Raw genomic sequence first — 24132 nt, 5'->3', positions numbered from 1 at the left:
TTTTATGGAGACACGGACAATGAGGCCTAAAAGTCACCTGATAATAAGTGATCACCTCTGATGCTTTTCTGCGGAAGTGATTGTATAATACAGATATTTGGTACACTTTCATCAAATCAGTCGGAAGACCTCCACGACTGGACAAATGCCTCAAAATGTGTACCATTATGTACCAGGCCAAAAATTCGTATACTTTAATTACTAATACTTATAAGGCATACTTCAGTATATAAGGACTCGTCAGCCTATTAGCTATACATCAAGCCAATAATAAGGTACTTCAATAGTTAATATCAGATCAAACTTATACGATAAATGATAGCAAATAGGAGGATTGTTGAGGTTGATTATTTGGATTGCATTATCTCTTGGTATCCCTAGAAAATCCCTTAGTATCTTAATGTGTGGTCTTCCTATAAATTATTGGATGCAATAGAGACTTATGATCGACTTCGACACCAGGCGATTCTCGTTTGCATGCGATGTCATTACCGTTTTCAAGTAATTCACAAGCTTCTTCTTTGGGCGTACCCTGTACCGTATAGGTATCAACGTTTGATCCTGTTCCCGCTGACATTCCCCAAGAATTTGTTCTATGTTTGATACTGTTTCTTGTGTATCAACCACGTTTATGCATTGAAAGCTTTGGATATCTCCGACATGGAGTTTTGCTAATGATAATAGTGGAGATGTTCTCTCGAGAATTTTAGCTGAAACCTATAAATATACCATTAGAAAAATTTGTAAATGTACCTATTATTATCTTGAACGTTCAGATCGGTTGACGCTGTGGTAGAGACGTCGCTGCATTGTCCGTCCACCAAAGCAGTAAAAGTCTATCTAATCTATCTACAGGGAGATTTCCCAATAGATATTTGACCTACATAATTCCAGCCACCGAATTCAAGTAGCTTGTGATATCTCTACTATGGTAGAAGAAGAGATCACAGGTAACACTGGCTATTTAGATGATGGTAGTAAAATGGGCGATGATGGTTATGCAACGCTGATGACTGACAAAAATGAAAAATGATCTGAGTAGTCTTACAGTGTCCCTTTTTATCACCGTAGCATGGTGATACGCTGAGGGTGATAATGGGCGCCAGGACTCTGTACACCAGGAGCGTACCACGCGCCTCCGTGCCGGCCGAGGCGTTCACCCTGCACACATCACCCAGCGTTCGGTGGACATTCACTAGGGTTGCCACCACACCATCACCCTGCGAAAACTAATGATGACAATTTATTTATTTATTTCAACTTGAAAGCTACAGTCGGAGGCAAAGTACAATAATTAAAGATGAATATAATAATAATAATAGGATCCAATACTCTGTGAACGGCTAGATCACTTGGCATTGCGTAGAGACGTCGCTTCATTGTGTGTCTTCTACCGCATTTATCACGCGAAGTGTCCCAAAAAGCTCTGTTTGAATTCAAACCAATTCATGCCATCGAATACCACCTTCGCAGGTAGCACTACAAATTAAGATATCATCCCCACCGTCTGGATGTGTGATGTTCCTCCACAGTGCGGTTTCAAGGAACTTTCTTCCACGTACAACCAAGCTGTGGAACGAGCATCCTTGTGTGGTGTTTTTGGATGATACGACATGGGTACCTTCAAAAAAAGTGCGTACACCTTACTAAATGGCCGGCAATGCTCCTGTGGTGTCACAAGATAATGTGTCCGGCGGTGATCACTTAACATCAGGTGACCCGTACGCTCGTTTGTCCTCCTCTTATATAAAAAATCTTATATTTAACTAATTTAAGAGCTCATATTACTCATTATTGATCCATCGTGTATTTGATAAATTATAATATCGTTGTGGAGACAGCTGTCGACGTGTGCAAATGACGAGTCGCGAGTCAGTTGTCTCCGGGCCCCGTTGCTCATTAGACGAGTGTTTATTAATAAATAACGGACGTGTAATTACTCGTTTGATTTAATCATGGCCCATGAGGAGATGACTCAATATCATTAAAAGTTTCGATAAGTGTAATAGGTCAATGTGGTGGGTATGCTAACATCAGATCATACAGCTAATTCCTTGATAGTCTGATGGTCATCGATGGTAGCATCGCATTAAAAATGTCTATCTGGCTGGTCTTCATTGGAGTTCATTCTTCAACTCAAAGTTAAAGTCTAAGGAAGCGATTCAGCTAAAAATCGCACGGTTCGTTCATAATACGATAGTGGTAGGAACATATTTTTGAGAAGCAGTTTCACAATACTTTTGATGATAAAAAATTTTGATGTAGAGGCTCCCCCCATACCGCACCTTACGATCAGTCACGACCAATACCAGTTTACAGGTACTGACAATGCTGCGCGAATCGCCAGCAAATGTAAGTCCATATGAATGGAAAATCACTTAAACTAATTAATTTAAGTCTTTGCACCAAATTGTTATTCCTTATATTTTATTTTGCTTTCGAGATAAATTGTTCGAGTGACGAATGCAAAACGAAAAACACAAAATTCCATAAACCAAACTTATGACGTACGACTTATGGGCGCAAATCGCCACCTACCGTCAATTGTTTGCAACTATTGATATTTATGTTTTAGTTTATCGTTAAAATGAATATATTATTATTGATATATCTGAAATATATAAGATTTAAATACAAATAGCTATTTGTAAACATAAAACTGTTATTTATTAAGGTCTAACTAATTTAATAGGCACTGTTTTGACTGTTTGAATTGTTTGAAGATGTTTCATGTTTCATTTATTTTAATTTAATTTATACTTAATTAATACTTAATTGAATGTGAAAATGTTCAAATTAATTTGTATTAGAATTAATATCGTTATTCTGTATCAAACTTTATTATTTTATGCATTAAGTCTTTTTTATTGTATTTCGAAACTTTCTTGCAGCGCCATCCTCTTATTTCGTAATGTTTGTTCAAATTATATGAACAAACTATTATAATAAATCATTTGAAGTTATATAAATTCACTAAAACATTTATTGAGCTGTATTTACGAATTATTTTACAATACCTAATTTTATTTGTGTCTACTCTGTTTCATCTATTGTACGGAAGCTATAAAAGCGATTGTTTTATGTAAAGATGCTTCATATCTATACTAGCAGTTGTGCTTTAATAAACTGAGGAATTCTTAGTGTTGTATTTCTTCATGATGGACCCTGATCAAGGAAACCCTGGCGTAACGCCGACATACTCAATAACATCTTTTTGAGAAGCAGCATCCTAGCTAGCGTATGATTGGGCTATTGAAGAGCCTCCCTTGATTGCAGACAACTTACTGTGTGCGCCTAAAGAAGTTATCAGGTCAAAAAAGTTGTATTACATCAGGAGCAATGACGCTGTAGCGAAGCAAGGCTCTCTGGCCGTGTTGAAGGGCTCCGCGGGATGGCTGGAGCATTGAACAGGAACAGGTGCGGTCCCGGCACGGAGCGCAGGGCGGTCGGCCCTTGCAGACGAGGGCAACAGCTCGCTCCCGCAGCCAGCGGTAGCAGCTCGCCCACCAACAGATCTGGAAACAGGTATACGAAGACACCAACAAGTTAAGGCTTCGATTATAGAATAGAATAGAAATTTATTTAACATAGGGAATAGAAAACACTTGGTAAACGTCATGAAGTCTTCATCAGGTCGTAAAGGGGCAATGACATGGGAGGAGAACTAATAAGAACCCACCTCTTTAATCATATTAACCAAATTGGTCAGTGCATTTTACAAAATACATACAATCATTATTTTAGGTAGCCTGCCCAGAACCAGACAAGAACCATTTTTTATCCTTTACATAATTTACTATTATTGCCTGCTCGTGTAGTCGTCACAATTTTTTTCAATGGTGTGTACAGTTATTGTATTGATCTCAGTCGAATACTCGAAAAAATCACCCTTATAAATCCAGAAAAATATCCACAAATAACCTGAGGCTGAGTAACTAAGGTCGCAAGGACGCCAAATGAATAGGTGGATTTTTTTTTTTTTTATGGAATACGGAGGACAAACGAGCGTACGGGTTACCCGGTGTTAAGTGATCACCGCCGCCCACACTCTCTTGCATCACCAGAGGAATCACAAGAGCGTTGCCGGCCTTTAAGGAAGGTGTACGCGCTTTTCTTGAAGGTACCCATGTCGTATCGTCCCTGAAACACCGCACAAGAAAGCTCATTCCACAGCTTCGTAGTACGGGGAAGAAAGCTCCGTGAAAACCGCACTGTTGAGGACCGCCACACATCCAGATGGTGGGGAAAATATCCTAACTTGTGGCGTGTCGTGCGAAGGTGAAATTCGGCGGCAGGAATCAGGTTGAACAGCTCTTCGGAACACTACCCGTGATAAATGCGGTAGAAGCGACGTCTCTACGCAACGCCAAGTACCACAGAGCGCTAGGTCCCCGACACTTCGAGCTGCTCTGTGTTGCATGGTGGATTTATACATTCAAAGACTGACTTTTTATTTAAAAAATATCTGTACCATCAGAGAGACTTGTGTATAAAGAATAAACTTAATATATAATTAGTTACATGCTGACGCGTATCGTTGATCACCATCAGTTTAGTCTCCACTTTGCCCCCGGGCGGCACCAGCCCTAGCCACTTGATGACCGGCTTCAGGCGAGGGTGACGCGTGAGGCAGCTCCTGGTAACTTCGCACGACGCCTTCCATTCATCATTATCCGATATTAATCTGATGAAATATTACATTACAAGTAATCTTGTACAATATTAAAATATTTACAAAATGTTCTTCGAGAATTTCATTTACAAAATTTCCGCTGTTCAGCTATAAAGAAATTTAAATGTTTTAATTAAACTGGCTCTACTGTAAATCGTATAGCAGTAGAATATCCAGGCGGTCAGATAGAGATTCCTTATGTGGTGTTCTGGGATACTTCATGGGAACCTGAAAAAAAACAGGTTGTGGCTTCATGAATGAATGAAATGAGAGTTGAACAAAGCATACAAGAATTTATGACGATACGTCACTCGAACGGTTAGCTCAGTTGGTTAGAGCACATAAAATTTTGTTTTTCAACTTTTATTTGTGTATCAATCCTAGAAGTGAGGGTTATCACTTTAAAAAAACATAACAAATTGTTTAGACATTGCTTCTGTGCAAGTCATCACTTCCGACTCACCCCGCGCCCCCCGCCTTGTCCAGCCGAGCACTACGAGCGAAAATAATAAAATACGCGCACTCACTACACTTACCCTGATGAAAGACCTCCGAATAGTCCGAAACTAGTCGGAACAAACATCGATGACTCGTGAGTTAAGCCGATTTATATTAATAAAGACACATTACAATATTCTATAAACCGTATTCTTTTAAAGAGCGGCAAAAATATACTGGGAGAGTTACTTGTGCCATTACTTCTCTTTCAGCGCACCAATTTTTTTCAAACCGGTGGAAGTGCTTTAATTGACATCAAAAAGTATTGATAAAAAGAGAATTATGAGAATATAAGTACCTTTATGGCTTTTGACAGTAAAAGTAATTTTCACAATAGAACCAAATTAACTGGCCCTTAACATAATGGTTTGAAATAACTCGTTACAAACCAACATTATAAATCATCGACTCGGTCCACAATGCTTGTGATAATATTTTTTTTTTATGAAGGGGCTCCCCAAATGCTGCAACATACGATCAGTCACAGCCACTAAAAGTTTCCATGTTCACCGACAAGTCTATTCACCAAATTGTTTTACATTTTGCTTTCGAAACGAAAAACACAAAATTCTTAATACCAAACGTCATATTTGACAAATAATATCATAGAGGCTTTGTAACTTAGGACGTACTCAATAACATCTCTTTCTGGATATTCGTTGGGGAGGCTGGGCAGCGTCAGCTTGACCCTGGCCGCTATGGAGTCTCCAGGCAGGAGACGCAGCAGGCGCGACTCTAGCGGAGACACCAGCTTGGTGTCGATTCCCGTCACTCCACACAGTTGTATTAGCTTCAGGTCTATTTTCGTTTCTTTTAGCCTGAAACATTTGATATAAAAACAAAATTGAATTTTCATCCCATTTTTTTTGGCATAGGAGGAATCGGGCATAAGGGTAACGGGATGGTAAGTGATCATTAAAATTATCTAACACCTATCCAATAATCTCTAAATTAAAACCCAAAACTACACATACTAAAATAGAAGAGGACACTGTCAGTAGATTTTGCCAAAACATATCTGTCTACAGCAAATACCAGCTCCGAGGCAATAAATGGCGCTATACTTCATAATGACAACTATGAGAAATTCTATCATGACTCCTGTCATGATAGTATTGCAGTCCCACTGAAAACGAGATCTGGAAAGGTCTTGAAACGTTGGGTTAACCAAAATAATAATAAAAATGTAACTTTTACTCAAAATCTAATGTAAAAACACAGTTACTATTACACGCGTTTTAATCCTTTAAAAAGTGTTTATTTAAATGAGTAAAGTGAAGTGAGGAGCGAGTGTCGGAGGGGAGGCGCTAGTATGTATGTATATGTAAGTATGAGGCGAGTAGAGGAAAGGGGCGAATAGGCGAGTAGGATGGTGTACGATATATAAATGTCTTGTTTGGGATCGAATTAATGATTCTGCAGTGTTAAATTGTTGCTGAATAATTACCAGTGAATAAAAATTAACAGATACAACTATAAAATCGGTGTTATATATTGATTTATGATAAAAATACAATTTTTTTCCCTTATGCTTAACACTAGCTTACATTGCAGAACGATTTCTGGAGCAAGACAAACCGACGACTCCAGACCATATCTGTCTCACTCCCTCCTACACAAATATAAATTAACCTCTATTGTACCTACAGCTCCTGCACTAGAAAACCAAAGTGGCATGTATTGGTGTTCCAGTTATAAACTATGTGCTTACCTCCGTGAGTGCAACAAATTTACCACGGGCGGGTCAAGCACGAATCGCACGGGTACAACCTCCCACCATACTTCGAGCTGCCCGCACACTATCTCACTTACTTCTCGCTTCCAACTCTACACCGACAGACATTTATTGTTAGAGATTATATACTATCTACAATAAAAAAGGTATACACTTATGTATTCTATAGCTGAAAACTATTTTGTACGACATTTTAGAGCATTTACTGTTATCATCCCTGGCTCCCCCGTACCAGCTACTTCCATTACACCACAGAGAACAAACGCGGCTGGAATCATCGACGATCAAGTCACCTCCGATCAGTAGCCGTATTCTCCGCGACGACGGTCCATACCATCTATCGGGTGAATCACTTGCCTGTGTGCCCATCTTATATAACAACAAAGAGCAAGTTAAGTCAAAAACTCACCGCACAAACTCCTGGTATTTTATCTTCCGTTATTTCCTCATTCTTCACGATCATGGGGCTGTAGTCTTTTGGGAAACTTTCTTTTGGTATTTGCTTCAGAATTAACCTGAAAACATGTTTTAAAGAAATAATATCTCACACCTCGTAATCGGCGCAACATTAAATGAATGACATGGGTAAAACTATTAACTAAATAATATATTTAAAAACAAAATTTTTATCACTACACGTTCGCTACATGAACGCTACGAAAACTGCACAGCTACGGCGCGGCTTGGAACAAGTACCTAGGTGTCAGTGACTACGAACGCACGGCTACTAGATACTAAAGAGAGTATACTCCGGGCCGTGTTGTCACTGGTACGGATCCAACTCTGATCGGACGTGGTGCGCAGGTGCTCTAAGTCTATGGGTAAGAAAAGTCAATTTGTATGCGCAATACTAACATGAGCACAGCGCGGTGGATCCCCACAGCACCAACATTGTCCACTCTCACCAAGACCTGCGTTGTAGAGCGCGGCTGAAGACTTCCACTGGAAGAATCCACGTAAACAGCCTTCGCGTCTACATTTTTGGGATACTCGCCCTTAAAGTTCAAACGATCTTGTTAGATTATTGGCAAGGTGTCATTTATTTAAAAGCATCATCATCATCATCAGCCGGAAGACGTCCAGTTCTTGAAGAAAGGCCTCCCCAAAGCTTGTCACGACCATCGATCCTGCGGTGCCCTCATCCAACATATTCCGGCGATCTTAACCAGATCGTCGGTCCATGTTGTGTGAGGCCTACTTAAGCTGCGACTTCTTGAAAAGCGAAATGAAAACTAAGTATCGGTTCCTCAGAATAACACCCAGTTTCCTCAGAGTCCGTACACGAGTTTCAGTGGTTCGAGATGGTACTGACGTGCAATACCATAGATGAAAGGAGTTTTTATTTTTCGGATGAAAATTTTTTCATCTTATTTTACTACCCTCTCATGGGGGGTCCCAAAAGAATTATTTTGTTTCAGGACTGGTCGACGATTTCTAAAAATATAAAATACGACGATATAAAAAACGCTTGCTACTCGGGCCGGACAGAAGTGATAACTTAAACTAATCTATCTATAGGTGCCGTAACGAACGTTACGTCACGAAGTGGTTTATTACCCTTCCATAAGAATTTATCGCTTCAATAGTTCTTGTCATAAATCATACGATATCAAAAATTAGTGAGCAGACCACATCATGATGAGTTAGAGAAGAATTATTTGCATTTTTTACTTTTATTACCACCAGATGACCTGCAGCTTCAATGTTCCATAAAACATCATCATTAATACCTTAGATTTAGTAGCTTCAATGGAAGTATACCTTCATGCTCATATCTCTAGCGATCTTAGCAGCGTCGCAGGTATCGTCTTCAGCGTACAAAGTGGTATCGGATGCGGTCCAGCATGAACACACGCCCCACGGTCTGATGCTCCAGTAGTACTGGAAGGTGAGAGGGCTGAAAAATATTCTTAATAAAAACTCATGCAAATGCCATGATACTTTTATTCAGCATTCAGCAATTGGAACGCTTGCAACAGCTTATCGAACGCAACCATCAAGGAGGATTTCCTTGAAGAAGTTAAACGTAACATAATTTAAAGCTAGGTTTTTTCTATGTAAGAGAGGACAAACGAGTGTACGGGTTGATGTTAAGTCATATCCGCCGCCCACATTCTCTTGCAACACCAAAGGTATCACAGGATGTCCGGCCCTTAAGAAAAGTGTAGGCGTGTGGTATCGTCCCGGAAACACCGCACAAGGGCATCCTTGATGAGCATTCATTCCACAGCTTTGTAGTACGTGGTAAAAAATTCTGAATCGGTAGCAAACTGCGCTTAGAGAGCTTGGTCAAAGTTTTGCAAAGCGCGGTGAGTGGATGCATATTGTCACTCAGACAGTACATCCAGTCGCATTAAGAACTGTAAACCCACGATCACACACAGTGAACATTCTCTGCAATAATGCACTCACGGCGAGCATAATTTTGATTTGGAAAATTTTATTTAACAATATAAGCTGCCATTTTTTTCCAATTTGAAGAATACCTATTGCAGTAACAAAAATGGTACAAACAGCAGTGCAATTGTTAAATTTTAATTTGAATATCCATGTCGATATCTATAACCATTACCTATGGTTAATAATAACGACGTTTCCAGACAGCGCCCGCTCCGGAAACGCGGTACCCAGGTGAACATAGGACTCACAGGCGGGATCGTCTTCGCTGCAAATGTCGTAGTCCTTCTCATGTGCCTAAAACAATTAATGCCAAACTGAGACAACACTAAAGGCAGGTGGCACAGTAACCGCGGCTTTACGACCCCGCGTGTTTTTATTAATGATTGATTTGATATAAAAATAATTAGTGTAGTAGTATTAAAATCTGTTAAATAATGCGGTTTGGTTTTATTATTCTTTTCTTTGTTTTATTATAGTGATAAATGTATTATTTGAATGTGAAAACAAATATACAGCAAGTTAAAAGTGACAAGAATTTCATTATCATCATTCATTTTCTAAGTGAACACATGACGTAATAAGTAAGCCATGTCATGCCACCAAAAGGCGTTACACTACCACTGCTTTTTTACCGACTTCAAAAAGGAAGAGGTTATCAATTCGTTCGGTATTTTTTTTATGTATGTACACCGATTACTCTGAGATTTATGATAATTTACTTATTTTTTTTTAGTTCCATTTAACCCCATAAAAATTTAACATAGTTTGGCCCAGTAGTTTTCATTGTTTGAACATTTTTCATGAAATTTATTGTTTACCTCGATAGTATAATAGTTTTTTGTGTACGGCTTTTTAAGGGTTTTTCATTCAGGTTGATTATATATTATAATTATTAACTGACACAAAAAAATAAAAAAAAACTACGTTTAAAAAACCGACTTCAAAAACTGAAAAGTATCAAATAACTAAAAATGTGATTTAATACACCTTTACCTTTACTATCAGGAGTCAGGAATTAGGGAAACAGCTCTTCGGAACACTCCCCGTGCGGTAATAAATGCGGTAGAGGACACAGAATGAAGCGATATCTTACAATTATATTAACACGCTGCTGCCCATAACTCATGCATCCCGCATAATATCGAATTAATATAAGAAAAAGAAATTTGTGTAAGATATTTTATGGGGAGCAGCTATAACTATATAAATATAAAACATTGTGTAATAAACTCACAGGAATACGTAGCTCAGTATCGTTTTTCGTCAAGTAATTCAACAGCCAATCAAAAAAATATATGAGAACCACATAAGAATTTGTTTTTCCACTTTAAAAATGGAAAGTATTTTTTTATGATAATAAGGACGAGACGAGAAGGACATTCAACTGATGGTAATTGATACGCCCTGCTCATTACGATTCTTGAAAAACCTACAAATTCTGAATGGCTCTACAATTACGCTCGTCTTCTTGAGACATAAGTTGTCAAGTCTCATTTGGCCAGTAGTTTCACTAGCTACGGCGCCCTTCAGTCCGAAACAAGCTAATGCTTACACATTACTGCTTCACGATAGAAAAAGGCGCCGTTGTTCAAAGGAGCTTCCCACTGATTACTCTCAATGAAAAAGTCTCGTCCCAGGTGACACATGGGTCATGTTAATATATATATAATATATTTACTTTCTAAAAGGTATACCTGTATAGAAATATAACTGGGGCTGAACATCACTGCGTCAGCTATAATATTAAGGCGCCTGATGATTGCTGTCGAGCTCAGGATCCTCAGCTCAGTGACGTGGAGCTCTGGGGACGGTGCCCTGCACGTGATCTGACCCCGAGTACTGCCACCTCCACGCCATCGCGCCGGGGACACCCAGAAACAGTCACTAGCGGTGCCGTTGGACACCGTTCCATCAGCATTGGCTTCTATCATCTAAAATAGTCATCACACACATGTAGGTAGAAACTATTACATAAAATGCTTTGTTACCGAAACTTTTAATTTTTTAGAAAAAAAATCAAATAGTTTTATTTATTTATTCTTAATGATACATCAACAGTACACACATATAACAATTACATAACACTATCTAGGAATTTACATTACATTACATAAATTGATTCCTTTAGAATTCTTTTTGATGTAATTTCTGGCGCAAGAAACTCCCAGCATTCTTTTTTTGCGCTCTTTTCAATAAAAATATACAATATTGTAAAGTCATTTCTATCGCTATAAAATAATCACAATCTAGTCCCAGGCTGTCCGATCATTTAGATATTCAGCAGTGGAGTAATAGGATTTACGACACAGCCATTTTTTTATAAAACATTTAAATTTATTTATAGAAAATGCCTGAACAGTGGCTGGGACTTTATTATAAAAGTGTATACATTTACCCTTAAAGCTATTATGTATCTTATGAAGCCTACTAGAATTAGTTACAAACAATCCCTTATTTCTAGTGTTATAATAATATTATTACTCACTATTAACTAATTACTAATATAATATATAATAAAATTTAATAACAATTTAAACTTGACTATACACTTTAAGTTACATAAGTTCAATTATTAGATATAAAAAGGATAAAACATATTTTTTTATTAATACCTGGTTAACAGCTCGTCACCTGTGCTTTTTATTTATTGTAATGTTTCCGAGTATTAACAAGAAAGCAAATTTAAGAATGGCCACCAAACAAATTAGAAAAAATCTCGGAATAATCTTATCCTAGGCATACTCGCTGCACATTAACAATATATGAAAATGGCAGAAGATTTCGAATAACAAGATGGCAGCTAAGTTGTTCAAAAAAATCAACATACGAAATTGAACGAATAAATGTTTCGCTTGCTTTATTATAATTCCTTATTGTATATTTTATTTTATTAAAAAGGGCGCAAAAAAATGGTGGGAGAGTTTCTTGCGCCGTTGCTTCTCTCTCAAAGCGCCATTTATTTCCGAAGCGGTGTTAGTATTTAAACTGACATCAAAAAGAATTCTAAATGAATCAATTTTGAGAAAATAAATGCCTTTATCATGGCCATAGAACTCCTTCATTTACTTACTTCAACATAACAGTTAATCCACGCATCGTCAGATAGCAAGAAGAAGGAAGCATGACTCTCCGCGCAATGGAAGAATACAGGAGTTCTGTGGACGTCACCCAGGAGCTTTGCGCCCAGGTCTACTATGTTTGACTTGACAGAGATTTGAGAAAAATCCATCTTGTTCGATCCCATGTTTGGAATTAGGACTGGAAGATAGAAAAATATTGAATGAAGCATTATTTTGCGGAAATCTATAATTATCTCAATTATTGTGAATTCCGGTAAGATTTGTTTATTTATTTACTTTATAGGAGACAAAAACAGGAACAAAAGATTAAATACACATTCAAATTATAACTAACTAAAATAATTACAGTTGTTCCCTTGGAACGTCTCACTGAGAAGTGAGAACATAGATGTTAAAGGTAAAAGCGACGTCTGCTTAGGTGCAAGTTGTTAGTCTACATAAATTCACCTAAAGTCCGCCGGTCCGCGGTTTACATTTAGGGGCTATTCACGTCCTCCACTGAGGAATCTCGCTGAACCCCCGACTAAACTACCGGATTAATCAGCAACGTAAAACTCTCCCAGGAAATGTTGGTTCGCCGAACTCTAGAACGAGAGTTGTGAGTCACAAAATAATACATTAATAATACCTAGCACCAATTCAGATTTTTGAAGCGAAGCTTTCATACGGATGTTTGAGCGGCTCGCCGCGAGACCACTCTATCCGTTGCTAAGCGCCAGATTCTAACGTTACACGAGAGCGTCAGATTTAGTAACGGTACACGATACATTATATAGTTGCAACTGCCGCGCGCTCCGCACCTCAGTGTGTGTGACCTTTGTCTCGCTTTCACTCATGTCAGTGCAGGTGGCTGGCGTGGCATTCTTTTTTTATATATATTAGAGGGGGCGAACGGGCCAAAGGCTCACGGGACGGGGTGTAATGAGGCAACCGTCCATGGACAACTGCAACAACAGATGTCTAGAGATGCCATAAAGGTGGGAGTATGCTCTTTTCTTGAAGGTCCCTAAGTCGTATCGGGAAAACAGCAGCCGTTAATAGATTCCACAAAGTGGCTGTGCGAAGCAAGAAATTTCTAGCAAAACGCGCGGTTGTGGAATGCTAGACGTCAACTTTTCTCTCTCTCATCTCTTTCTCTTCTCCATGCCTCCATGCCAGTAACTTTCGAAATTTGGTTATTTATCGCGATCAGCTGCTCGGTTTATCAATTCTGTCGATTATAAATCAATATCAACCAGAAGACGTTCACTGCTGGACAAAGGCCTCCCCAAAAGATTTTCACGACGATCGGTCCTTATTATAAAAAAACTTTGTAAATTATTTAATCTTTTTATAGTTTCATCTTTTTTTTGCATTATTTTTTAAACTTAGTTCGTAAGCTTTAAACTATAAAGCTTCCATTCTTTCGGACGTCCCTAAATGGCACTGTTATTTAGAAGAATATAATATTTGCTGTTTTCACAACTGCAAAGTCAGTATTTTATTATAATTTTTAATAAAAGTGAAAGCCCCAATTTCTTCTTACGACTCCAAAAATAATAATAATCGAAACTAGAATTAGATTAATTAATTAGATTGTATAAAAATACGCAAATATTTTTATACTTTTTAGTGCATATTATAATATTTAGTGTTTTGGAATAATGTTTTTGAAGTCGGTTGTTTTTTGTTAATTTTTATTATATTTTTTATTTTTAGTGAATTTGAAGTACACTTACTAACAATTTGTCTAAATATGTGTAGATATTCTAAATTTTTCAATGCAGCAATGAAAGTAAGCGCTTTGCAATTTGATTACAGACAGTAAGAAATTCTGCCATCATATTCGACTACGACAATTATTTGACCATAACTTTGTTATGGTATATGACTTAAATATCCGGATAGCATAAAAAAGATTCGGCCGAGTATCGTTAATTTGCTCCTAGGAATTGAAGAGTTCCGTTATTTGTCATGGATTCCGTAATCAGAACCTAACCAAACTCTCACCAAACTATCTTTGAAGTATATCCTTCCTTCCTTCCACCTTCGCACGACACGCCACAAGTTAGGATATCATCCCCACCATCTGGATGTGTGGCGGTCCTCCACAGTGCAGTTTTCAAGGAGCTTTGTTCCACGTACTACAAAGCTGCGGTGTTTCCGGGACGATACGCCATGGGTACCTTCAAAAAAAGCGCGTACACCTTCCTTAAAGGCCGGCAACGCTCTTGTGATTCCTAGAGTTCAGTTGAAAGTTTTGATATAACAAACATAAAAAAATACCGACGAATTGAGATCCTCCTCCTATTTTGAAGCCAGTTAAAAATATAGTATTATCATCGGTCTTGTACTGTGGATTGATTGTATGAAGCACTGCTTCAAGAAGAAACGGAAGAAACGGCGCAAGAAACTCCAGTAGTCCTTTTGTGCTCTTTATTAATAAATTTAGAATTAACTGTTATTTCTATCAAATTCAGCCTGATTATCTAAGTTTTGCAAACTTTGGAGGAGCAATAGTTTGAACCGTTGAAAATTGTTTGAATCTACCACCATAGAGCCCCCGGTTCTATTCTGGCTCACCTCGTACAATGTGCTTTCAGTTTTCGAATTCATATTATGAAATGAAATATATCTTAATTGCACACCAAAAAATAATGTAATAAAAATCGAGACTATAAAAAGCAATAGGCGGCCTTATCGCTTAAGAGCGATTTCTTCCAGGCAACCTGTAATGGAGTAGTTTTATTTGAAAAGATAACCGAAGGTGATGTTATCGATATGCATATAATTTAAACATAAACATACAGTAAATAATTCCAAGAAATAAACTAGTGATTAATTTGTCACAGTAATAAATAATAATTATGGAGCATTGTTTTAAAAGATTGAAGAGTTTGAGCCTTTCTGATTTCTGTGGGAAGAGAATTCCATAGGTTAACAGCTTGTACAGTAAATGAAATGTTGTAGAAGGAACTTTTATGAACAGGTGTACAAAGCAAGAGATTATGGACAGATCGAAGATATAGTTGGTGAGAACTTAATGCTGAAAATTTTTCCTTAAGATATATAGGAGTTTTAGGATCAAATAGGTATATAAATATTATGTTCGTTTATTGGACGCTTTATAAGGTCGGCAATACTCTTGTGATGGGCCGAGCTGATCGCATACCATCAGGTGGCCCATATCCTCCTTTTCTATTAAAAAAAGTCAGAGCAATCAACTAGTAATTTTTTTTTTACGAAAATAAGGGACGAGACGATGACGTTCAGCTGATGGTAATTGATACGATACAGTGTCGCTCAGGATTCTTGAAAAACCTAAAAATTCTGAGCGGCACTACAACTGCGCTCGTCACCTTGAAACAAAAGATGTCAAGTCTCATTTCTCTAGTAATTTCACTAGCTACGGCGCCCTTCAGACCGAAACACAGTAATGCATAAACGTTACTCCTTAACGGCAGAAATAGGCGCCATTGTGGTACCCATAAACTAGCCGGCATCCTGTTCAAAGGAGCCTCCCACTTAATACGGGTAAGGAAATGTTAAGTAACATACTCTCCAGGATAGGCGGCTGCATAAAGCAAGCAATTGGCACGCGGATTCCCTTCCCCAAGGACACTCGTATCAGAAGCTCATCCCTCAACTCGCGTACATCCTTAGGCCTGAAGTGGATTTTGATCTCCGCGTCGGCTCCAGAGGTCACCACCAGCCGGGAACAGAGCTGGACATCCAGTTCTCGTCTTGCTGGTGGTTTAATAGAGAGCCTCACTTCAAACTTTGAGACATTGATTAGACGGATGGATTGCTGAAAAATAATTATAACTTTATGCACCTAAAAATTTAGAGATATCAATCTAAATTACAATTTGACTTTCCAAACGGACAGGCGTTCCCCTTATACTAGTTCACAGTACACGAAATTCGTCTTATATTATAGACTCGCCGACGCCCCCACTGCTTGTCATCGCTTCCAATGTGACATCTCCTGTCATCCCTTCAACCATGACGCCTCCTGTCATCCTTTCAAAGATGACACCTCCTCACTATGCGCTTAACAATAAGTTATATGTAAATTGTTACACATTACAAAATTATATAAGGCATTGCAGCCCGGATCAAATATTTGATGAAATATGTCAATAACCAGGAATAGCTTCAGACTGAAACACCCCGTGGGCCCGTTTTGGGGCCACAACAATAGTTAGCCCTAATCTATATATATGAATTGCTGTTCGTTAGTCTCGCTAAAACTCGAGAACGGGTGGACGGATGTGGCTAATTTTGGTCTTGAATTATTTGTCGTCCAGAGAAGGTTTAAAATAAATATGAAAATGCTCGGAATTAAATAAAAACAACAATTTTGTTTTTCCTTTGATGTTGTCCCCCGTCGTTCAGAAATCAAATTGAAAGAATAGTTTAAAATGAATAACTAATTAGAATTTTTATATCTTTCTCACGAGGTAAAAAATAAACTTAATATTACCTTACTATAGTTGGTTGGCTGAACCGATTTGTTTGAAATTTGGGCATATCGGATAGGTCTGAGAATCGGCCAACATCTATTTTTCATATCCTTAAATGATAAGGATGACCTACCCCTACATACACTTTACTTATTTTTTTGGCATTTTTCTTTACTATGATTCTTATGAACTTCAAATTTTCGCCCTCCAACGATCTACAACTGTTTTTGTATCGCGATTTTTATATTATTTTGTTCCATCCAAAAATCCGCTATAGGGTTGCAAGATAGCAATCGAATACAATAATAATTGTAGTATTATATATTCGGTTGCATCTATTTTTTATACTCCAGTTCTTTTTTTATTACTTTACAACGTTTGCTGGGTCAGCTAGTTTATAATAAAGTACAAATTAAAGTTTACTTGGTATTTTAATAGTTTTTTTAAGATAGTAATTTAATGTGAGTCAAGAGTTATTGTTATAATTGGAGAGTTAAATTCTATATTGGATTTTATAAAGGGCTTAGATAGATTTACACATAAATTTTGAAAAAACAGTAAAACATATTTTATGAAGTACTTCTGTGTTATCAATATTATTATTGAAGATTAAAAAACAATACTTATGAATATAGAACAAAATATAATCGTATTGTTAACATCGTATTAATAAAGTTCTGCATCTCCTACCGCTTATATCACGGAGAATGTTCAGAGGAGCATCCGAATTCATTCATCACTCACATCATTCCACAAATATGTGTTTTGCGAGGAACTCCTCGCCTCGCACAGCTACTTTGTGGAATCAATTACCAGGTGCAGTTTTACCGAACCCATACGACTTACGGCCGTTTTCAATAACCTATCGACATAAAGCATTGGACTATAACTATATTGGACATAGCTATGGATAGATAAGATAAGCTATGGATATATAGTATCCGTAACTAGAGATACGTTATTGAAAACGGCCGTTATGCACCTTCAAGATAAGAGCAAAAAGACCGGATCGCATCTCTTAATCCCTGGTTTTGCAGATGTCCACGGTTGGTTACCTCGGCACTTCTGATCGCTTGAGCCTCGTGGCCTTTGCCCCTTAAGCACATATTGTTGTTTATTACATCAACAAACTCACCGTGTGTAACTGTCCAATAGTGAAGTTGATGAAGTCCAAGTGGGGCGGGTGACATACGATGGTCACGGGGTCTGGAGGAGGAGGGATCAGGTACGTCGGTGGCGGCGGGGCGTTATACCTTATCTCACCGATGCTGTGGGACAAAAAAAAAACGAGTATGCTTTAGACAAAACGAATAAAATAAGACAAAATATTAATTTAATTGGTCAAGAACGAAATGAAATTACTAAATAGGCCTATGAAGATCCCGAGCACATCCTTCTGGAATGTGAGGCCATCTGCATTGCCACAATGAATGTAGATTTCCTCAAAGCCCTCAATATGCAGTCAGAGGAAGTACCCCACCTGTGTCCACTGAAGATACTGCAGCTCTTAAAGGTATAGGCATGGAGGATGTGAATTAGATACAAATTGGAAAAAATTCTCTAAACATGGGCCCAACTACCTCATCACAATGAATATAGTCACTAGGGCGTGCGTCCGAGCACATGTAGGAGGCACAATAGATCTACAGCTTTAAGTGCTTCAACACCCAATAATAATAATAATATTATTAAAACGCTAGCTAACACGCAAGCGAACTACGGACTGAGATATATATATATTTCATGCACTGGCTATGAGAAGAAGCGAGAGAGAGAGAAAAAAAAGAATTATTGGATTTTTCTAGAATCCTGAGCGGCACTGCATTGTAATGGGCAGGCAATTGCCATCAGCTGAACTTACTGCTCGTCTCGTCCCTTATTGTCACAAAATAAAAAAATGACTGTTGGAGACATATGCAAAGCATAGCCACACTTGGTGGCTTCTTACGGTGTACTGAAGCTTTATTAACATGAATTTCACCAGGACCCACCTCATGGATTGCTGAGTCGCTGTATCCACCGGCGTCAGATCCAGTGAGAGGTTGGCGTGTGCCTTGAGGTTATCACTGGTCAGTGTCAGATCGCCGGAACTCCTGTTCAGAATGTTCTTGATCCAGAGTGACGCATTCCCTGAACCGTTAACACCGTTACAAGATAGACTTATTAAATAAATGCTTTAAAATTTTATCTAAAAGAAGGGAGTGCCCATAGTAAAGGCAACTAGAAGTTGCTATGGGTGAAAGCTCATCTTGTCCATCCCTCTGGAAGTCAGGAGATATCCATAGACATATCGCTTCACGGCATTGAAAGTAAGAAATATAAATTATTAAATTATGTAAAAAACTAGCTGACCCAGCAAACGTTGTATTGCCGATATTAAAATCGCGATACAAAAGTAACTGTTGATCGTAGATGGGTGAAAATTTGAAGTTGTATGTATTTTTAATGCTGATTCAAAATCAAACAAATTTACAAAAAAAAATTAAAAAAAAACAATCGTGTGGAACACCCTTAACATTTAGGGAGATGAAAAATAGATGTTGTCCGATTCTCAGACCTACCCAATATGTATATATATATATACTTCAAAGATTAACACCATGACACGAGAATTTTATATATTAGATAATATTATGTTGAGCATTCTACATTATATTTCAGACAATGTATTTAAAGTGATGCACGAAAATTACTCAAACTTACTTGCGTAAGTTAATAAAGGGAATCACTTACGGTTGGGATCCTGCTGGATGTTTGGCCTCAAGTCCTGCCTCTGTATTACACCAGGCCCCTCCTCATTTGTCACCTGGTGATCCGATGGGCTTTCTGGTGGATACAACTTATAAATGTTGGGCAGAGGATTCCGTGCCAGGCGGCTAGCGTATTTCTTCTTTAGCTCCATCTCATGCTGGTACAAGCCCTTAGTTTGGGAAACAATGTTCTCCAACTGTTAAGAAGATGAGAAATTATTGAAGTTTTAGGTTGGTTTCAAACAGTTATTCGGTCAGATAAAATGGCTGATTACTGGACCCTTGCTGAATTAAATTTTAGTAAGCAATCATTGGATTGGTTATAAATAAAAACTCTTGTCTGTTGTATCACCTCTCTTCCATTTTAGATTCTGCATGTCTCACATAATATCCGTATTCAGATAGAATCCTGTATTCGTATAATTCTTCGTCTTCTGGAAGGCAGACTTCAAGCCGGCCGAAATTTACCTCTATAAGAGACGCAGGTCCAGCCACATATGGACTATTGCTGGCACATCTGAATTGGCCCCCAGTATCAGCTCCAACCATTTGACCGCGTCAATTATTTGAGAGGTCATGGAATTAGAGATAGTGTTGTGGTGTGTTGTACTAGGTCAATGGACTGCTCCAGTCAAAGGAGCCTGCATCGACCAATACTCCAAAGACATTTTCAGTTCCAGGAAAGCAGGTGGTTTGTCCCCAAACCGTTGATGAGATGCTGCAGCTCAGATTTGAAAAAATTTTTTTCATGTCAATGGGACCCGAATAAAAAATGAGATATATTTTTTTCCAAAAACAAAACAAGCATCTGTATAGGCAGAAAGCATCATTTGGTGAAGCAGAAATGATGATGAAGATCACAAATGATCACCGGAACGTTTTAAAGATCTACACTTCACTGAGAAGATCCGTAGGAGGACCAAAGTCACCCACATAGATCTAATGATTGCGAAACTGAAGTAGGCAGGGCATATTGCTCGATGGACATGGCTGGTCGGGCAGTAAAGTCCTCGAATGACGACCACATACCGGACGACACAGTGTCGGTTGGCCCCTCACAAGGACCGACCATCTGGTCAATATCACCGGAATACGTTGGATAAGGGCAACGCAGGACGTCTTCAAGGGAAGGGAATCAATATAGTACCATCGAACTGATCTAATGATGAAGCCGAAAGGTGGGCGCCGGAACTCCTTAATAGAACAATATATCCTAGACGAGATTAGGCTAACAATCTTCAACTTCATAAAGTAGGGAAAATTTTATTTGTTACTTTATGCATATTAGAAGTTTATATTTTTTTGTTATACCGGTAATAGCAACACACCATGTGAAAACTTCAAAGCTGTCTAACTTGTGTTTAATGATGAGAACAGAAAGACAGACAGCAGTGCTTTTTTATCAGGATTCTAGTCGACTACCCATCAGATATGAAAACCCTTAACATCAAATACTTATTTTCTTGTTACAATATGAGTTTAGAGAACGTAACCCACAGCACGTACCCATTCCTCCCGTCCAGTCAACTGCTGCTGCAGATCTCGTGGAATGTCAGTGACGATCGGCGGCAGGCACTCCGCGTCACGGAACACCTCCCGGAGGACCACACGTACATCGGTGCACATCACATCTCTGGAATTGCGCCGCACGCCTTATACAGCACAATTCTCAACAACTTGAAGACGTTCGCCTATCTAGTTATAAATGATGAATCCACGAAAACTATATCTAGGTGTTAGGTCTCAATGGCTTTCCAAATATGAAATGAGTTTCCTTAAGCGGTGCTACCAGGTTCATACTACATAGTACCTACCTTTAAAATAAGCGCGCACATTCAAAACAAAATATAATTGATGTATGGTGATGGAGCCACAAATAGCCACTCAGTCGTCAGTAGGTACTAAATAATAAAATAATATTATTTTTCATTTCCGAACTCGGATGGGCCCCGTATAAACATAAATAAAAAACATACAGTTAGTTCTTGCCTGACTGCAGTGCTGTATGCAGTTGGTTGCATTAGTACGGTCTATACTTGGAAGGCTTGCTTGACTCACCCTTTGTCAGGTAACAGTGGTAGATTATCGGACATGGTTACAACCACTACAGAGTTCAATTATTTTAGACTTTAAACTCGGTAAGAAATATACTGATAAAATAATGTGCAAATATTTTATTTCTAAATAATGTTCATAAAATTAGTATGACAATGTCATATATAGTAGTAATAGCGCCATCTAGTATCAGTTATATCAAGAGGTTGTATTACAAAAAACTATAAAACTACGATAAAACTGGAACAAGATATACGTGTTTGTAATTATTGCTCGTAATTGTGGAAAGATGTCGCTAGCAGTATAAAACCTCAACACAATTTTCGATATTATTTGACAGGAATTTCATTCAGTGATGTCTGCTACCAGAAACACCCCAGATAACAGTAAAATATAATGTGTATTTTGTCAGTTTACCACTCTCAAAATTGTAAGAGTTACTACTCTCAGATAACCGTAATAACAGATAACCATACTCTTAATAAAGTAATGTAAGTTTTCGATAGATTTCATACAAAGATGTTAGGTTTGGTTATTATTATAAATAATATAGTAATTAATCTAGTAATACGTTTGAATTTCCAAAACCTCAAGTTGTAAGACACAAAAAAAACATTGCGTGCGTACAAAGTACACGTCATGTTAGAAGTGAAACCTGCATGGTGCATGAACCTCTAAACTGCATATGAATTCCTGGTACGTGTTGCTAGGATGACACATGATTTCAACCCCTATGAAAGGCATTCCTACCACCACTAATATACATAATAATATGTTCTCCTGATGTCTATATAGTAATACGTCGTGCACTTGGAATCAGAATATATTAAGGTATACTCGCGCCATACTTAAGACAATCTCTTCTTTAACTATGATCGCCTGGTACCAAAACATTGTATTATGCTTCCTATCTCATTATCTCCCATATTAAATATTATGAATTGATGCGACTGCTCTTTTTACTGTCGCTTTTTCGTTTCATCGACTTTCAAATCACAACAATGATAAAGAAGTTCAATAATATGCATATTTCTGTCTCATTCTTTGCCGGCTTCATCCTACACATTGTTGTATTTGTGTGTCTTACCTGTCGTTTTTTCCGTTGCATACGGTTTGAAATCACAACGATTCTAAAGAAGTTTCACTTCAATAATAATAGATATCTATTTTTCGAAATTATTCGAATGGTAATATTAAAAAAAATGGGGTATTTATGCCAACACAGCATATGGCTACACTATCACATTCATTCAAAATAAATACCTACCTACCTATCAAGTTATCAACGGCAACCTGTCGCGCAAGTTTGAAGTTATTGCTTATTAGTTTTGTGTTTTCGTAAAAACGCCGACAAACTTTGCGTAAAGTTATTTGTAAATTGGAAGTTCAAAACTTTCTTCGTGTTGTGTTTGTGACGACTAGTAATATTAAATAATTTTGTATATTGTGTTCAATCTTGAAATTATTGTTGAACTTAGTTTTGATAAGTAAATAGCTCTGAAAAGTTAAGTTAAGTTTTGAATTTCTGAAGAAACTGATCAGTGTATATGTTTTAAAAGAAAAATTATCATGCGAAAGGATTTATTTGCTGTTTGGTAAGTATAAGCATTGAATCCACATTTACGTAAATAATTCAACACTTGAAAGTTCCTAGTTGCCTGTTGCCTACTTTGGCATTTATGAAAGTAGGCTTCGACGGAATTTGTGCGTAATACGTCAGAATGTTTTGATGACTTGGAATGTAATTTCAAGGCTTTCCATGATTTAACACGTATTGAAATTCATGTAAGATAATAATTTTATGACAACTGATAAACTAAGTTACTTATGTACTTTGAAATTTAATTAATCACAGCAGTTTATTTTAGAAACTGAGATATAAATCAAAAGAACTTTACAAAAATAGCAACATATTATTAAAATAAGGGTGTTGGTCCTAATCAGGAAGTGGCTACCACATCCGATTTGCAATCTAAAATCAAATCTACTCTTTAGGGTAAATTTGAAATAATACTAATTATATATTCCTGCCTCTTCAAATTCGTCATACAATTAAAGTCTGATTTTAATGATTATATAATAATCTTCTTTATCCATTCTATATACAAGCTGATATAAAACTTATTAAAAACCTTTTTATTGGAGAAAGTTTTATTGTAGTAGACAGTCTTGTCAATGTAAAATATTTTGTATAATAAGAATTATTGATATGTAACATACTTTTACACAAATTATCTTGCTAACATGCTCCAACTGACATATCCAATGATATATCTATGGGTACAACAATATATTTCATATGATATATCATAGGTTGTATTATAGTATACCTACATACTTAAACATACATATAAACATTTATGACTCGGAAGCAAACATCCATATTCATCATATAAATGTTTGCTCCTACTGGGATTTGAACCAGGGACCTCTAGCTCAGTAGGCACGGTCAGTAAGCACTGCTTTATGGGTTGTCAATGTTGTGGGATATCCCATG

General features: G+C 37.6%; 2 protein-coding genes and 1 long non-coding RNA gene across 3 annotated transcripts in view; 1 reads left to right on the top strand and 2 right to left on the bottom strand.

The window, feature by feature from the left end:
- Positions 1 to 964: 964 nt before the first annotated feature.
- On the bottom strand, positions 965 to 19630 carry LOC126973570 (uncharacterized). The gene is made up of 13 exons (XM_050820899.1): positions 19564 to 19630; positions 18822 to 18960; positions 17966 to 18098; positions 15923 to 16172; positions 12376 to 12563; positions 11000 to 11236; positions 9478 to 9599; positions 8667 to 8802; positions 7761 to 7900; positions 7315 to 7420; positions 6882 to 6997; positions 5803 to 5988; positions 965 to 1013 (listed from the first exon to the last, which is right to left on the bottom strand). The coding sequence occupies exons 2-13, from the start codon at positions 18824 to 18826 to the stop codon at positions 965 to 967; spliced, it is 1668 nt and encodes a 555-aa protein (XP_050676856.1). The 5' UTR covers positions 18827 to 18960; positions 19564 to 19630.
- A 5-nt stretch (positions 19631 to 19635) lies between these two features.
- LOC126973452 (uncharacterized) lies at positions 19636 to 21752 on the bottom strand. Its single transcript, XR_007731357.1, has 3 exons — positions 21639 to 21752; positions 21087 to 21213; positions 19636 to 19777 (listed from the first exon to the last, which is right to left on the bottom strand). It is a non-coding gene; the product is annotated as an uncharacterized LOC126973452 (long non-coding RNA).
- A 1192-nt stretch (positions 21753 to 22944) lies between these two features.
- LOC126973432 (spectrin beta chain) overlaps positions 22945 to 24132 on the top strand; it is a 152340-nt gene continuing 151152 nt past the window's right edge. The window contains exon 1 of the mRNA XM_050820693.1: positions 22945 to 23230. The gene's annotated coding sequence lies outside the window, so the exon portion shown is untranslated. The remainder of the gene's footprint in view (positions 23231 to 24132) is intronic.

This window comes from Leptidea sinapis, chromosome 29 (genome assembly GCF_905404315.1).
Source record: "Leptidea sinapis chromosome 29, ilLepSina1.1, whole genome shotgun sequence".
NCBI classification, from domain to species: domain Eukaryota; kingdom Metazoa; phylum Arthropoda; class Insecta; order Lepidoptera; family Pieridae; genus Leptidea; species Leptidea sinapis.
Note: the sequence above shows the minus strand (reverse complement) of the source record. Positions and strands in the feature narration are given on the sequence as shown.

Bases quoted from the DNA above. Each gene is read 5' to 3' on its own strand.
- LOC126973570 (XM_050820899.1), bottom strand. The intron at 12,564-15,922 runs GTATGTTACTTA...TCTATCTTCCAG, and splicing joins GCAGCCGCCTATCCTGGAGA to TCCTAATTCCAAACATGGGA. The intron at 9,600-10,999 runs GTATACCTTTTA...TAATTGTTTTAG, and splicing joins CCAGTTATATTTCTATACAG to GCACATGAGAAGGACTACGA.